Source organism: Erinaceus europaeus, chromosome 2 (assembly GCF_950295315.1).
Source record: "Erinaceus europaeus chromosome 2, mEriEur2.1, whole genome shotgun sequence".
Classification (NCBI taxonomy): Eukaryota; Metazoa; Chordata; class Mammalia; order Eulipotyphla; family Erinaceidae; genus Erinaceus; species Erinaceus europaeus.
The window spans coordinates 134,594,112-134,609,650 of NC_080163.1; the positions used below are offsets into that span (position 1 = coordinate 134,594,112).

The 15,539-nt window shown below is 39.8% G+C and overlaps 1 protein-coding gene across 2 annotated transcripts in view; it reads right to left on the minus strand.

Moving 5' to 3' along the window:
• PHLPP2 (PH domain and leucine rich repeat protein phosphatase 2) overlaps window positions 1–15,539 on the minus strand; it is a 105,341-nt gene that overhangs the window by 77,003 nt on the left and 12,799 nt on the right. For both annotated transcript variants that reach the window (XM_060185214.1, XM_007526654.3), the window contains exon 2: window positions 10,656–10,924. In XM_060185214.1, coding sequence (XP_060041197.1) covers window positions 10,656–10,924 — 269 coding nt within the window. The remainder of the gene's footprint in view (window positions 1–10,655; window positions 10,925–15,539) is intronic.

The following is a 15,539-nucleotide window of genomic DNA, read 5'->3' on the forward strand; positions in this document are numbered from 1 at the left end:
TGGCGAGCCTAGGGCTCAACCCCATTCATTACTCGACCCTTAAGTGGTCTGCTACATGCACTTAACCCACTGCTCTACTGCCCAACCCTCAGCTTTTCTTTTTATCTCTTCCTCATTAAGATAAAATGAATAAAATATGAAAATTTTTTAAAATAAATAAAACTATTTTACTTACGTATATATTTGTTCATTTTATGAAGCTAAGTTGTGCATGTGCAACTTCATTGCTCAGGACCACTTTTCCATAGAGAGAGAGAGAGAATACAATACTGGAGTTTCCACCTGTGTCATGACAACTTCCATGCGGTGCCTGGGCTTGAACTTGGGCCACAAACATGGCAAGGCAAATAGCATTTTTCTAAAAATATTTATTTATTCCCTTTTGCTGCCCTTGTTTTTATTGTAGTTATTATTGTTGTTGTTATTGATGTCACTGTTGGATAGGACAGAGAGAAATGGAGAGAGGAGGGGAAGATAGAGAGGGGGAGAGAAAGACACCTACAGACCTGCTTCAGCGCCTGTGAAGCGACTCCCCTGCAGAAGGGGAGGGGGGGGGCTCAAACCGGGATCCTTACGCCGGTCCTTGCGCTTTGCAGCACCTGTGCTTAACCTGCTGCACTACTGCCTGACTCCCAGCAAATAGCATTTTATTAAAAAAATAAATAAGTTTGCAGTTGGGGAAGTGGCTCAAACAGCAGCATATTCCATTTGCACACCTGAGTAGTGCTCTAGTTTCCTTCCCTTTCTCTCCTATGTGACTCACTCTCTCAAATGTAATATATGAAATTTTAGAAGGTTTAAGTAAATAAGCTTTAAATTATTATATTTCACTGTGTCTAATATCACCATTTGAAAAATACACTATTTTTTATGTGTCACTACTGTATAATAAAGATCTAATAGTCTTCATTTCTGTTCCCTAGAAAGGAGACAGTTAATCCTTGGAATTTCCTGAGTCATAGAAGTGACTCAGTTATTCATAAACCTTCTGGATCACCCCTGAGTTTATGCTAAGAGATAAGATGATTCAGGATAGGGATGGATCATCAGAAAAAGACCATTTGCATGATTACAGTGTTGGGGTTTGGAGTCAAATCCAACCTAGAAGAGAAAAGAGGGCAAGTAACTATTTTCAAATACATAGTAAATGATTCAATCACTGTGCTGAGAGGATGATGGGGGAAGAGGACAGAGAAGTTCTTCATTCAGAAATCACCATTTGGCTGCACACTGAAACTGAAACCACAGGGCAAAAGGGCCGAGTTTGCTTGTAGGGGCAGGTAACCTAAGGCTCACAAATTGGGTTAGAAAAGACTTAACTTAGGGAGTTGGGTGGTAGCGCAGCGGGTTAAGTGCACGTGGTGCAAAGTGTTAATGGACCGGTGTAAGGACCCTGGTGGGAGCCCCCGGCTCCCCACCTGCAGGGGAGTCGCTGCCGGGGGCTGGAACCGGGATTCTTACGCCGGTCCTTGCTCTTTGCGCCACGTGCGCTTAACCCACTGCGCCACCGCCCTACCGCCATAAAATAAATATTTTTAAAAAAAAACGAAAAGACATAACTTTAGTGCTCAACGTACAGAAACTGTTTTTCCAAGAACCGGTTAATATGATAAAACTGAATTTGGAAAATAAAGGGACAAAAATCAGAGATCCATTCTCTGCTCTGCTCTTCCTTGATTTCACCCTTTAGACTAAGACAAGTTGAAGCCTGTTACAAGCTTAGTTTTGAGAGGAAGTCCACAAAAATTAATTAATTGATTAATTAAGTAATTAATCCAAGAGGGTGGATGACCTGGTGACTTCAAATCTCCATCCTATCTGCCTGGGAACCTGCCTCTCATTCTCCAGCTGTACCCCCCCCACACACACACACACACCTGAAACAAAAAAACAGGGAGGTAGATTTGAGGAGGGTCTCCCACCTTTATTTTATGTTCAAAGGGCAATTAATAAAATTAATGAGTCTTTCCATCTTAGCAAAAGTTAGTATGAACAATTTTGGCTTTCTGTGATACTAGGCACCACTTCCTCGTTCAGCTTCAAAATCCCAACAACAACAAAACCCTGTACCACAGATCCATAACATTTCCTGATGACTGAACATATTAGTGTGCTGGGAGGATAACATAGGAAGAGAGTGTAGAAATTCTACATTTGGGATCCTCCATTTGACCACTTCTGTCTGTCAGCTTTTAAACTAAAACTCTAAGTGAACTACTTTTCCTGAGTTCCATGAGTGACTCTAGTCAATCACTAAACTAAAGGGATCACAAGAATCATCAAATTTGTAGAGTTGGTCAGAAGTGAAACAGGATTCTCAAGTAAGACCAGTCTTATTGGGGACCTAGCTCTTAAACGTATAAAGATAGTACAAACTCCAGGTGGTCAGTGTCAGAACTGTACTACAGTAAACCAGATGGTGTCCAAATAACACGCAAGAAAGAAAAGCAGTACAATTAAACTATGCCCTACCAACATTTCAATAGTACAGCAGATGTTTCATACAGAGTGACACCTTGAGTTCTCCAGCATCAAAATAAATAAGTAAATATGTGGGTAGGGGAGGCAGCATAATGATTACGCAAAAGGAATTTCATGCCTGAGTCTCCAAAGTCCCAGTTCTCCCACACCACCACATGCCAGAGATGAACAGTGCTCTGGGGTGTGTGTGTGTCTCCCTCTTGTTACAATAAACAAAATCTATTTTTAAAAAGGAAGAGAAATTTAGCAAAAGTAAATGAATTATACAATGCATCATATATCCTAACATTTCTAAAGTAGTACAGAAACAATACACAAAACAAAACAAAAAAGACTAAAAAGAACACAATGATTAAGCAGAAAGGCCTTAATTTCTATAGCACCAAAAGTTCCAGGTTCAAACCCCCAGTACTACCATAAGCCAGAGTTGAACAGAGCTCTGGAGGGAAAAAGGAAAGAAAAAAAAATCCCACTCCTTTGTCCATGGCAATCAGTTCAGTAGATACCCTAAAATAGGATTTCCCTTCTACTTTTATAATATCAAAGTAAAGTTTTGATGGTTTGCAAAAGAGGTTATCCTGAATGTCAAGGACAAAAAAGGAGCTATAATTCCTTTCTGTAATATGCATCATTCAAAATGCATGTTCTAAATTGCTTCTCATTATATCTTAAAAGATAGCCTACCTAACATAGCAATCTTAATTTGATGACTAAGTGTAAAAGTAAAAGTAAACATATGCTCAGGAGACAAAGGGCACTTCATTTTCTTATAACTTTAGATAGCAAGCAACAATGACAGATACTAAGCTTCACGAGTGAGTTATCATTTAAACAGTCCAATAGAAAAAAAAAAAAAGACAGGCCAAATATTATCATGTAAAAAGCAGTGGACTAGGAGACAAGACTCTTAGATGTTTCAACTATTGCTCCAGCTAACCAGGCAGCAGCAAGTTTGCTTTTTTACCTGATTTCTCTGGGCCTCCGTTTCATCTCTTTGAAACAGTCTCAGAAATTCTCAGAGGGGAAGCTTTGGTGCTGTGTGGTCTCTATCATTCTCACTCTCTGCCTTTCTGCCTCTCTTTGCCTAAAAAAATAAAAACAAAACTGGGATCTGGGAAATTTTAGTTACACAGAAACTAAAAGTACACTATAGGGGAGTCGAGTGGTAGCGCAGCAGGTTAAATGCAGGTGGCACAAAGCACAAGGACCGGCATAAGGATCCCTGTTTGAGCCCCCGGCTCCCCACCTGCAGGGGGGCATCGTTTCACAGGCGGTGAAGCAGGTCTGCAGTTGTCTTTCTCTCCCCCTCTTTCTTCCCCTCCTCTCTCCACTTCTCTCTGTCCTAACAACGATGACAACAATGATAACTACAACAATGAAACAACAAGGGCAACAAAAGGGAATAAATAAAATTTTTTTTAAGTACACTATAGGGTGCTAGGTGGTAACGCAGCGGGTTAAGCACACATGACGCAAGGCATAAGGATCTTGGTTCGAGCCCACAGCTCCCCACCTGCAGGGGAATCACTTCACAGGCAGTGAAACAGGCCTGCAGGTGACTCTCCCTTCTCTGTCTTCCCCTCCGCTCTCCGTTTCTCTCTGTCCTATCCAACAGCAACAATGGCTATCACAACAATAACAAAAAAACGACAACAAGGGCAACAAAATAGGAAAAATAGCCTCCAGGAGCAGTGGATTCGTAGTGCTGGCACCGAGCCCAAGTGGCCCTGGAGGCAAAAAAAAAAAAAAAGGACGCTATAAATAAGTTTGAAATATACTATAACCAGCAACTGTTTCTTCTGTAAATCATTAATCCATCCAATAAAAAAATGATCTAGGGGTTCGGGTGGTAGAGCAGTGGGTTAAGCACACATGGCGCCAAGCACAAGGGCCAGTATAAGAATCCCAGTTCGAGCTACCTGCAGGGGGGTCGCTTCACAGGTAGTGAAGCAACTCTGCAGTTATCTATCTTTCTCTCTCCCTCTCTGTCTTCCCCTCCTCTCTCGATTTCTCTCTGTCCTATCCAACAACAATGATGTCAATAACAGCAATAATAATAACCACAACAATAAAACAACAAAGGAAACAAAAGGGAAAGAAATAGCCTCCAGGAGCAGTGGATTCATGGTGCAGGCACCAAGCCCCAGCAATAACCCTGGAGGCAAAATACATATATATCTATATATATATATCCCTACAGTAACAACATTTTCATTAATAATTAAGATGTCAGGGTGGGAACACAGCATAATGGTTATACCACAAGACTTTCATGCCTGAGGCACCAAAGGTCCCAGGTTCAATCCCCAGCACCACCTTAAGCCAGACCTGAGCAGTGTTGTGGTAAAAAATTGTTACAATGGGGAGAACAATACACGTAATTTGGTGTCTGATGATTAAAGTTCAATTTCCAGTATTAACACTTGACTTTAAGAATGCTTAATCTTGGTAGCGCAGTGGGTTAAGCTCCCCACCTGCAGGGCAGTCGCTTCACAAGCGGTGAAGCAGGTCTGCAGGTGTCTTTCTCTCCCCCTCTGTCTTCCCTTCCTCTCTACATTTCTCTGTCCTATCCAACAACAACAACATCAATAATAACTACAACAAGAAAACAAGGGCAACAAAAAGAAAGAAAAAAGAAAAAAAAAAAGAACGCTTAATCTTATTTTAAGCCTCACTTTCCTCATCTATAAAATGGGTACTACTTACTTTATTTTTGTTTATTTTTCCTCTAGGGTTATGGCTGGGGCTCAGGGCTGGCACTACAAATCCACTGCTCCTGATGGCAAATTTTTTTCCTTTCTATTTTATTTTATAGGACAAAGAGAGATTGAGAGGGGAGAGGGAAATAGAGAGGGAGAGACAGACACCTATAAACCTGCTTAATCTCTTGTGAAGCAATTCTCCTGCAGGTGGGGAGACAAGGGATCGAACCGGGATCCTTACCTGGGTCTTTCCACTTTGCACTGTGTGTACTTCACCAGGAGGGCTGCCATACAACCCTCTGTACTATTTACTTTATAAAAGCATTGTGATGATTAAAAGAGGTAGTCTACAAAAAGCATAAGTAGTGAAAAATATTTCCCTTTAAACTTTTTTCCAGAAGTTACCACAAAGAATACTTAATTACTTTAAGTAGCAAAAAAGTTTACTGAAAGTACCTTAAAATGTCTACCATCTTGCAAATTACTATCACAAAGTATCTAATTCTCTGAAAAGATCATTTAAGACTGAATCAAGCAATTAACAGCTAGCTGAGTTAGAGTCTTTTAAAAAAGATCTTTAAGTGTGATTACATAGTGAAGTAAATAAGGGAAGTGGTGTCAGTTCCCTTCCCAGAGGACCTTTACTCCAAAGTCTACCATCCATCTTAATGGTCTAGGCACTTCAATAGCCTGCAGCACATGCCTAAACAGGTTACCACAAAGACTCAAAATTTCCTCCCTTGGAATTAGTATGAGGATTTAAATAGAAAATAAACATTAACTGCACTAACAAAAGAAATCACTAGTATCAGCTGAAATGTATCATCATCATTCTTTGGCAGGAGGAGACTTTTTGGAGCTCTTACTACACCACCAAAAATATATTCAATCTTTCAGTATTTTGGGTTTTTTTCTTTAATGTTGTATTTATTAATGAGAAAGGTAGGAGAGGGAGGAAAGGAGAAGAGGAAAAGGGGGGGGGGATAAATCAGACATCACTCTGATACATGTGCTGCCAGGGATCGAACTCATGACCTCATGTTTTGAGAGTCCGATGCGTTAGCCACTGTTCCATCTCCCAGACCACAGTATTTCCTAATTAATTACATTTTCAAAGAGCTACTTCATTACAAAACTGTCAAGACCACAGAGCTAAAGAGACAAAACTCTTGGTTTTAAGCTTAGATTCACAGCAGTGAATTACATTTATAATTTATTTAATTAGTTCTTAATGAGATAGACAAAGAGACTGAGAGGGGAGAAGGTGATAGAAGAGAGAAAAAGACATTTGCAGCACTTCTCCACATGTGAAGCTTCTCAACCTGTGTGTGGAGACATAGGCTTGAAGCAGTGTCCTTGCACATCATAATCTCTGCACTACCACTCAATCCCATTTAGAGTCTTAACTACAAAACTAGTATACCAAGTCAATTAATTCAAGAGGAAGTTTCTCCACATTTCAAATATCTGTGTACATATTTGTATACAAATGAGTAAGCAGTACTGTTTACATAAGTGAATTCTATTAACCACTACCAGCAGTAATATATAGGTCAAGGATTTCCACCTAATTAAGTCAGGAAAGCCCAAGGCTTACCCAAGCTGATCCTTTCATTTCACAAATGAATTTAAGGAAATGTAGTTAACTGGTGAACAAAGAATACATTCAAATGCTAATCTAGCTTTTTAAGAATCAGTCCAAAGACTAAAAGGAACACATAATAAACATCAGTTAAATAACATCAATTTTTAGCTCAGCCAAAGGTGTTACTATTATTACCACGTTTTTTAGGTGTGAGAGCTTCCTTCCTTGCTTTCAACAACACTGAATCTACAGCTCTGTTTTAAGACATTACAGGGAAAAGGAGAAAGTCAATGATCAGGTACTAATTTTATTTTATTTTTTAAGATTTACTTATTAATGAGAGAGAGGACCAGAGTATTACTCCAGCACAGTTTAAAAAATTCTAGTCATAATGCCTCAAAGATTTGCCACTGGAATGCTGATCTTATGGGGTCAGGTAGTGGTGCCCCTGGTTAAAGCACATACTGCAGTGCAGAGGACACAGGATCAAGCTCCTGGTCCCCTACCTGGAGGAAGAAAGCTTCATGAGTGGTGAGTGCTGCAGGTGTCTCTCTTGTCTCTCTCCATCTTAATCTCCCTCTCCCGCCTCAATTTCTCTCTGTCTCTATCCAATAATAAATAAATAATAATTTTTTAAAAAGGAATGCTGATCTTATGATTCTCTATTATATCAATCACTTCTTTTCACAAGCAAGTTTGTACTCATGCGTGAGTATATATCTATATTTAAATATATATGTAATTTAACACTAACATGCTCTGAATAAAATAAGGGAAAGTAGATAAATGTTTATTATGTTATTCACTGAAATATCACTTCTATGAAAGGAATCTGACAAATATCTATCAAAATTATAAATATACTTATCCTTTGGCCCAGAAGTTCTACTTTTAGGTTATCCTACAGATGAGTTCCACTAAGGAGAAATATCACACAAGATATTCATTGTAGCACTAAATAAAAAGTTAGAAATAATTTGAATTTTGTTAATGACACTGGTTATGACAGGCTCATAAAATGGAATAATCTGTAAATAATAAGTAAAAGTTATGTAAATATTAAGATGGAAAGATCCCTAAGAAACCTGGATCAATATGTTGCATACAGCCCCATTAAGTTTCAAAGACTGTTGGTATGCTTCTAAAAACCCCTTCTGTTTCATTAGTTTAATCCCCCCTGCTTAACACTGCATTCTATTTACATAACCACTGTATTCTATTTACATAACCTCTGTTAACAAGCACCACCCTCCCTCCAGGGCATTGGTGGTTCAGTGGTAGAATTCTTGCCTGCTCCGCCCCCTCTCCTTGTCATACCCTGATTTTCACCAGTCACTTTTCTCTCCACCCTCTCTGCGTCGCATCCTGTTCCCACCCTACAGGGCTAGTATATTTATAAGGACAAGATTGTTTGTAGTAGTTTAGTTTAGCTTAGCTTGGTATAGATTGTGCTGCATCCTGCATGAATAAAGAGATACTGCGTACAGCCCAGCCATGAGTCCCGGGTAGTCTGTTACCCGCCCGTGAAGCCAGCCCAGCGAAAACAACAAAGACAGTACAGTGATTATGCAAACAACTTTCATGCCCAGAGTTGTGATGTCCCAGGTTCATTCTCTGGGCATTATACCATAAGCCAGAGCTGTTGTTTGTTTGTCTGTTTGTTTTGTTCTCATTGTTGTTTAAAGGGGGAGGGGGCAGGCAACAGCATACCCTGCATGCCTGAAGACACAGGTTCAAGTCTCCAGTGTCCCCCTGCACAACAAGTGGTGAGGCAGTGCCTCTCCTTATCTCTTTCTCTCAGGAGGGGAAGGGAGGGGTGGGGAGGGGGAAAATGTCTAGTATGGGGCTAAGTGGTGGCACATCTGGTTAAGTGTACACATTACGGTGCACAAGGACCTGGGTTCAAGCCCCTGGTCCCCACTTGCAAGGGGAAAGCCTCACAAATAGTTAAGCAGGTCTGCAGGTGTCTCTGTCTCTCTCTCTCCCTTCATATCTCCCTCTTCCAACTAAATTTCTCTCTATCCTATCAAAAAAGTTTAAAATAGGGACCAGGCAGTGGTGCACCTGGTTAAGTGCTAACATTACAATGTGGAAGGACCCAAGTTCAAGATCCTGGTCCCTAACTGCAGAGGGAAAGCTTCATAAATGGTGAAGCAAGGCTGCAGATGTCTGTCTCTCTCTCTCTCTCTTTTCTTTTTTTTTTTTTTTTTTTTTTTAACCAGAGCAGTGCTCAGCTCTGGCTTATGGTGCTAGGGATTGAACCTGGGACTTTGGTGCTTCAGGCATGAAATTCTTTTTGCATAACCACTATGCTATCACCCCAGCCCTCTATCCCTCTATCTCCTCCTCCCTTAATTTCTCTGTCTCTACCCAATAAGAAATAAATTAAAATATTTTTTAATTAAGTAATTTTTTTAAAAGAGTATATTACTTTTAAGGGGACCAGGCAGTGTCACACACTTTACAGTGCACAAAGACCCAGGTTCAAACCCCTGGTCCCCACATGCAGGGGGAAAGTTTCACAAGTGATAAAGCAGGGCTGCAGTTTTCTCTCTCTTCCTCTCTCCCTCTCTATCTCCTCTTTCTTTGGATTTCTCTCTGTTTCTACCCAATAAATAAAATAATAATTTAAAAAATTTAAAGAGAGAAAGAGAAATGAAAGGAAAGAAGGAAGAGAAGAGAGAGGGGGGAAGAGAAAGAAAGTGAGTCTACCAGGAATGGTGGAGTCATGCAGACAGAGACCTAGCAAAAATCCTGGTAGCAAATAATAACAATAACAACAACAATAAGCACATACTCAGGCATGAGTATATATACTTTTCACTCTATATACTTGTATACATTTTCACTTCATTCTATTTACACATAAGATGTTTTCAAAAATAATTAATTTTGATATTGTCCAAAGTAAATATCAAATTTCCTTCCCAAGACAATTTTTAAAGATAAGAATCATAAAATCTGCATTCAGGAACCACCCTTTTTTCCTAGACAGTGACTCCATTGTTTTATTTATTTTTTTTTTTTACAGAACATTATATCTTTTAAAAATATTTATTTATTCCCTTTTGTTGCCCTTATAGTTTTACTGTAATTATTATTATTGTTATTGATGTCATCGTTGTTGGATAGGACAGAGAGAAATGGAGAGAGGAGGGGAAGACAGAGAGGGAGAGCGAAAGACAGACACCTGCAGGCCTACTTTACCGCTTGTGAAGCAACTCCCCTGCAGGTGGGGAGCCGGGGGCTTGAACCGGGATCCTTACATCGGTCCTTGTGCTTAGCACCACCTGTGCATAACCCACTGTGCTACCGCCCCACTTCCTTTTTTTTTTTTTTATTGGGGGGATTAATGGTTTACAGTACAGCTACTGATATGTGTATAAAAATCTCAATTTTCTTTTTTTAAGTTTTTTTTAAACTTTCTTTGTTTTATTTGATAGAACAGAAATTGAGAGAGGGAGACAGAGGGAAAGAGAGACAGAGAGACACCTTCGTCATTCATAAAGCTTTCTTTCTACAGGTAGGGACCAGGGCTTGAACCTGGGTCTTTGTGCACAGTGATACAAGCACTTAATCAGATCCTCCATTATTTTCTGTAAAACACTCTCACCCCCAGCCTAGGCCTCCTCCACCATCATGCACCAGGACCTGTAAGCCCTACCCCAGATGCCTCCCTAGACTCCTTTATTTTGATTTAGTATACCAAACCCAGTCCAAGTTCTGCTTTGTGTTTTCCCTTTCAGTTCTTATTTCTCAACTTCTATTCAATGATTCCATTATTAATATCAGTTCCAACATAGTTAAAAATCCCACTTCCAAGTTAGTGTAATTGTAAGTAGTAATTCTGTCTATACAACAGTAGAATTAAAATATTCAGATCTTACCTGACCAGATCTCCATGAAGTTGCAAATAAAGACTTTCCCTTCCCTCTCCAGCACATATTTCTAATGCTGGTGTGTCAACTGTGCAGAGGACAAGATGTAAGTCAGATGAGGTGGAGGAGGTGGTGGTTGTAGTGGCAGTGGTTGTCTCTGCTCCATAAAGGTAAATGCAGCCTCTCTTCACATCTTCTCTCAGCCATTCTCTTTCTCGAGAACCAAATTTACTTCTCCTATTCAAGCAATTTCTACTCCCATTGTGTTTCATATTTCTCTGAAAATAGCAAAAAAAAAAAATTATATATATATATATATATATACACACACACATATATATTAGCTAGAGAGTCTTAATAAGATTCAGTCTTCACAACCCATCTTTCTAGTCTATATTCACCAACACTTTGCTAAGTCTCATTACCTCCCTCCCAAGAAGCCTTCTGCAGCTGTTATGTCAATACTTTTTTTTGGTCATCACCATGATTTTACCATTATGAGCCAGCTTTTTCAGGTAGAGAGACAAAGACAAACAGGGAGAGAGGGACAGACACTCCAGCATGGAAGCTTCCCCCAGAAAGGTAAAGGCTGACTACCAACCTGGGTCACAAGCATGACTAACCCATTCTGTCTGAACCTGGAAGTTATTTATAGCTCTATTCATCTTCTCTGACCCATACTTTTTCTTATGTTTATAGGAAAACATGAAGAAGGCAAGGGAAATAGCATATTGGTTATACAAAGAAACTCTCATGCTTGAGGTTCCAAGTCCCAGGTTAAATCCCCTGCACCACCATAAAACAAAGAAAGACAAACAGAAAAACATCTAGTTACTAGTCACCTTTCACAAAATTTTAATATTTTGCCACATTTAGTTCAGATCATTAAAGTTGTGTATGAATACACACACACACACACAAAAAAAACAGGCCAGGAGATAATCCACCTGGTAAAGCACACACCTTACCATATACAAGGACCTAGGTACAAGCCACCTGTTACTGCATGGCAACACTGCACAATGGGGAAACTTTATATGTGTTGGTGCAGTGCTATAGTGTCTCTTCTCTCTCTCACCTATCTAAAAATTAATTAATTAATTAATAAGTCTGGGAGACTTATTTATTATTTAGAAATAAAGAAGCTGGGGGCCAGGTGGTAGCGCAGCGGATTAAACGCCCATGGTGCAAAGCACAAGGACCCACATAAAGATCCTGGTTCAAGACCCCAGCTTCCCACCTGCAGGTAAGTCACTTCACAAGCAGTGAAGCAGGTCTGCAGGTGTCTATCTTTCTCTCCCCATCTCTGTCTTCCCCTCCTCTCTCCATTTCTCTCTGTCCTATCCAACAACAACAATAGTAATAGTAACACCGATAAACAATAAGGAAGGGCCACATCCATGGACATCTAATCTTTGACAAAGGTGCCCAGACTATTAAATGGGGAAAGCAGAGTCTCTTCAACAAATGGTATTGGAAACAATGGGTTGAAACATGCAGAAGAATGAAACTGAACCACTATATTTCACCAAATACAAAAGTAAATTCCAAGTGGATCAAGAACTTGGATGTTAGACCACAAACTATCAGATACTTAGAAGAAAATATTGGCAGAAATCTTTTCCGCATAAATTTCAAAGACATCTTCAATGAAACAAATCCAATTTACAAAGAAGACTAAGACAAGCATAAACCTATGGGACTACATAAAATTAAAAAGCTTCCGCACAACTAAAGAAACTACTACCCAAACCAAGAGACCCCTCACAGAATGGGAGATCTTTATATGTCATACATCAGATAAGAGTTTAATAACCAACATATATAAAGAGCTTGCCAGACTCAACAACAAAACAAATAACTCCATCCAAAAATGGGGAGAGGACATGGACAGAATATTCACCACAGAAGAGATCCAAAAGGCCGAGAAACACATGAAAAAATGCTCCAAGTCTCTGATTGTCAGAGAAATGCAAATAAAGACAACAATGAGATACCACTTCACTCCTGTGAGAATGTCACACATCAGAATGTCATAACAGCAGCAAATGCTGGAGAGGTTGTGGGGTCAAAGGAACCCTCCTACACTGCTGGTGGGAATGTAAATTGGTTCAACCTCTGTGGAGAACAGTCTGAAGAACTCTCAGAAGGCTAGAAATGAACCTACCCTACAACCCTGCAATTCCTCTCCTGGGGATATATCCTAAGGAACCCAACACATCCATCCAAAAAGATCTGTGTACACATATGTTCTTGGCAGTACAATTTGTAATAGCCAAAACCTGGAAGCAACCCAGATGTCCAACAACAGATGAGTGGCTGAGCAAGTTGTGGTATATATATATATATATATATATATATATATATATATAATGGAATACTACTCAGCTATAAAAAATGGTGACTTCACCGTTTTCAGCCGATCTTGGATGGACCTTGAAGAATTCACGTTAAGTAAAATAAGTCAGAAACAGAAGGATGAGTGTCGTATGCTTTACATTGGCTTGTTCTAGCCCTCCCCCTCCAAGAGAATTGGATGAGTCCTGTTAATTTCGCGGGCCTGCTTGGCCCCGCCCCAAGGAACCCTGGGAGAGGGTTCCTGAGTTCGAGAGTGCCAGAGTTTCAGAGGGTTCCCCAGTAAGAGAGTTCCAGAGTTCCAGAGTTGGAGAGTTCCTGAGTTCGAGAGTAAGAGGGAGTGCTTGTGCCGCCGCAAAGAGACAGCCGAGTTCTGTTTGGTGATTAGTTTGTCTTAGTTTATGAATCGTTGTTCCTGAATAAAGAAATACAGCTTCCCTGCCCAGCCATAGTCTCCGCGTCTCTGTTCACCACCGTGAAGCCAGCCCGGCCAGCCGGAGCCGTCCGGAAATTTTAACAACAGATGAGTATGGGATGATCTCACTCTCAGGCAGAAGTTGAAAAACAAGATCAGAAAACACAAGTAGAACCTTAACTGGAATTGGCATATTGCACCAAAGTAAAAGACTCTAGGGTGGGTGGGTGTGGAGAATACAGATCCAAGAAGGATGACAGAGGACCTAGTGGGGGTTGTATTGTTATATGGAAAACTGGGGAATGTTATGCATATACAAACTACTGTATTTACTGTTGAATGTAAAACATTAATTCCCCAATAAAAAATTTTTAAAAATAAATAAATAAATAAATAAAAACAAGGAAGGGCAACAAAAGGGAATAAATGTTCTCCAGGAGTAGTGGATTCATAGTGCAGGCAACAAGCCCCAGCAATAACCCTGGAGGCGAAAAAGAAAAAGAAATAGAAATACAGAAGCTGTGGAATTGTGTACATGTAGAATCCCATGAAAACAGAGATATCAGCAGCAGCTGGGCAGTGGTGTACTTGGATAAACAAATGTTACCATGCAGGTGGGTTCAAGCCCTTAGTTCCCCACCTGTATGGGGGAGAGGGGTGCATCACGAGGAGTGAAGTAGGTCTGCAGGTGTCTCTCTCTCTCTCTCCATTTCTTTCTTTCTTTTTCTTTTTTTGCCTCCACGGTTATCGCTGGGGCTCAGTGCCTACACTATGAATCCACTGCTCCAGGAGGCCATTTTTTTTTACCTTTTATTGACCTTGTTGTTTATCAGTGTTATTATTATTGTTGTTACTGCTGTCATTGTTGTTGGATAGGAAAGTGAAAAATCGAGAGAGGAGGGGAAGACAGAGAAGGGGAGACAGAGATACTTGCAGACCTGCTTCACTGCATGTGAAACGATCCCCCTGCAGGTGGGGAGTCAGGGGCTCGAACCAGGATCTTTACACCTGTCCTTGTGCTTCGTGTCATGTGCGCTTAACCCACCGCGCTACCTCCTGGCCCCCTCTCTTTCCATTTCTATCTTCTCCCCCCCACACCTCAACTTTTCTCCATGTCCTATCAAATAAAAATAGAAAGGGAAACAATAACTACCAGGAATGGTGGATCCACAGTGCTGGTACCAAGTCCCTGGTAGCAATAAATAAATACATATGTAGAAAAAAAAAAAAAAAGGAAGAAATGAATTAGGAAAATATAGTAAATTTTTTGGTTGTTTCTTTTTTCAGATAGAGACATATATTTATTAATTCTGGCTTACAGTGATTCTGGGGATTGAACATGGGACCTCAGAGCCTCAGGCATGAAAGTCTTTTGTATAACCAGTATGCTATCTCCCAGGCCTCAATATATTAATTCTTGTTTATATATATATATTTTTAATTTTTTGTTTATTTATTAATGAGAAAGATAGGAGGAGAGAGAGAAAGAGCCAAACATCACTCTGGTACATGTGCTGCCCGAGATTGAACTCAGGGCCTCCTGCTTGAGAGTCCAATGCTTTAGCCACTGTGTCATCTCCCAAACCACAATGTATTCTTTCATATACAGCTAATGTCATTTTACAGCCCACCCCAGTCCTGTTTCCCTCTCCACAGAAACATTGTAATATATTTTTTATTTTATGTCACAGATTTTAAGGTTTAGTACATACACACACACACAGCATAAAGTATGAGTTTTTTTATTTTTTTTAAGTATGTCATAAATTTTCAAATCCTATCATGTTTCAACCTGCTAATATTATATTTGGTTCAACACTGGTTTAGAGAAATATTCATCATAGGACACCCAGTCCACTCATTTGAATAATATTCTAATATATGGACACACTGCAACTTATCTATTCTCTTCCTGATAGCATTTACTTGGGCTCTAATTATTCACTGTTGGAAATAATTCAGCAATAAACATTTTTATATATGTCTCTATATGAAAATTTAAAATTTCTCTAGGGTCCTGATTTTATCTCACATTCCAAATGAGCTAGTATGGTATCAACACAATACTGCACAAATTCTCTGCATTCTCTGTTTCAAGAAAATTACTGTTTCACTTGATAGCT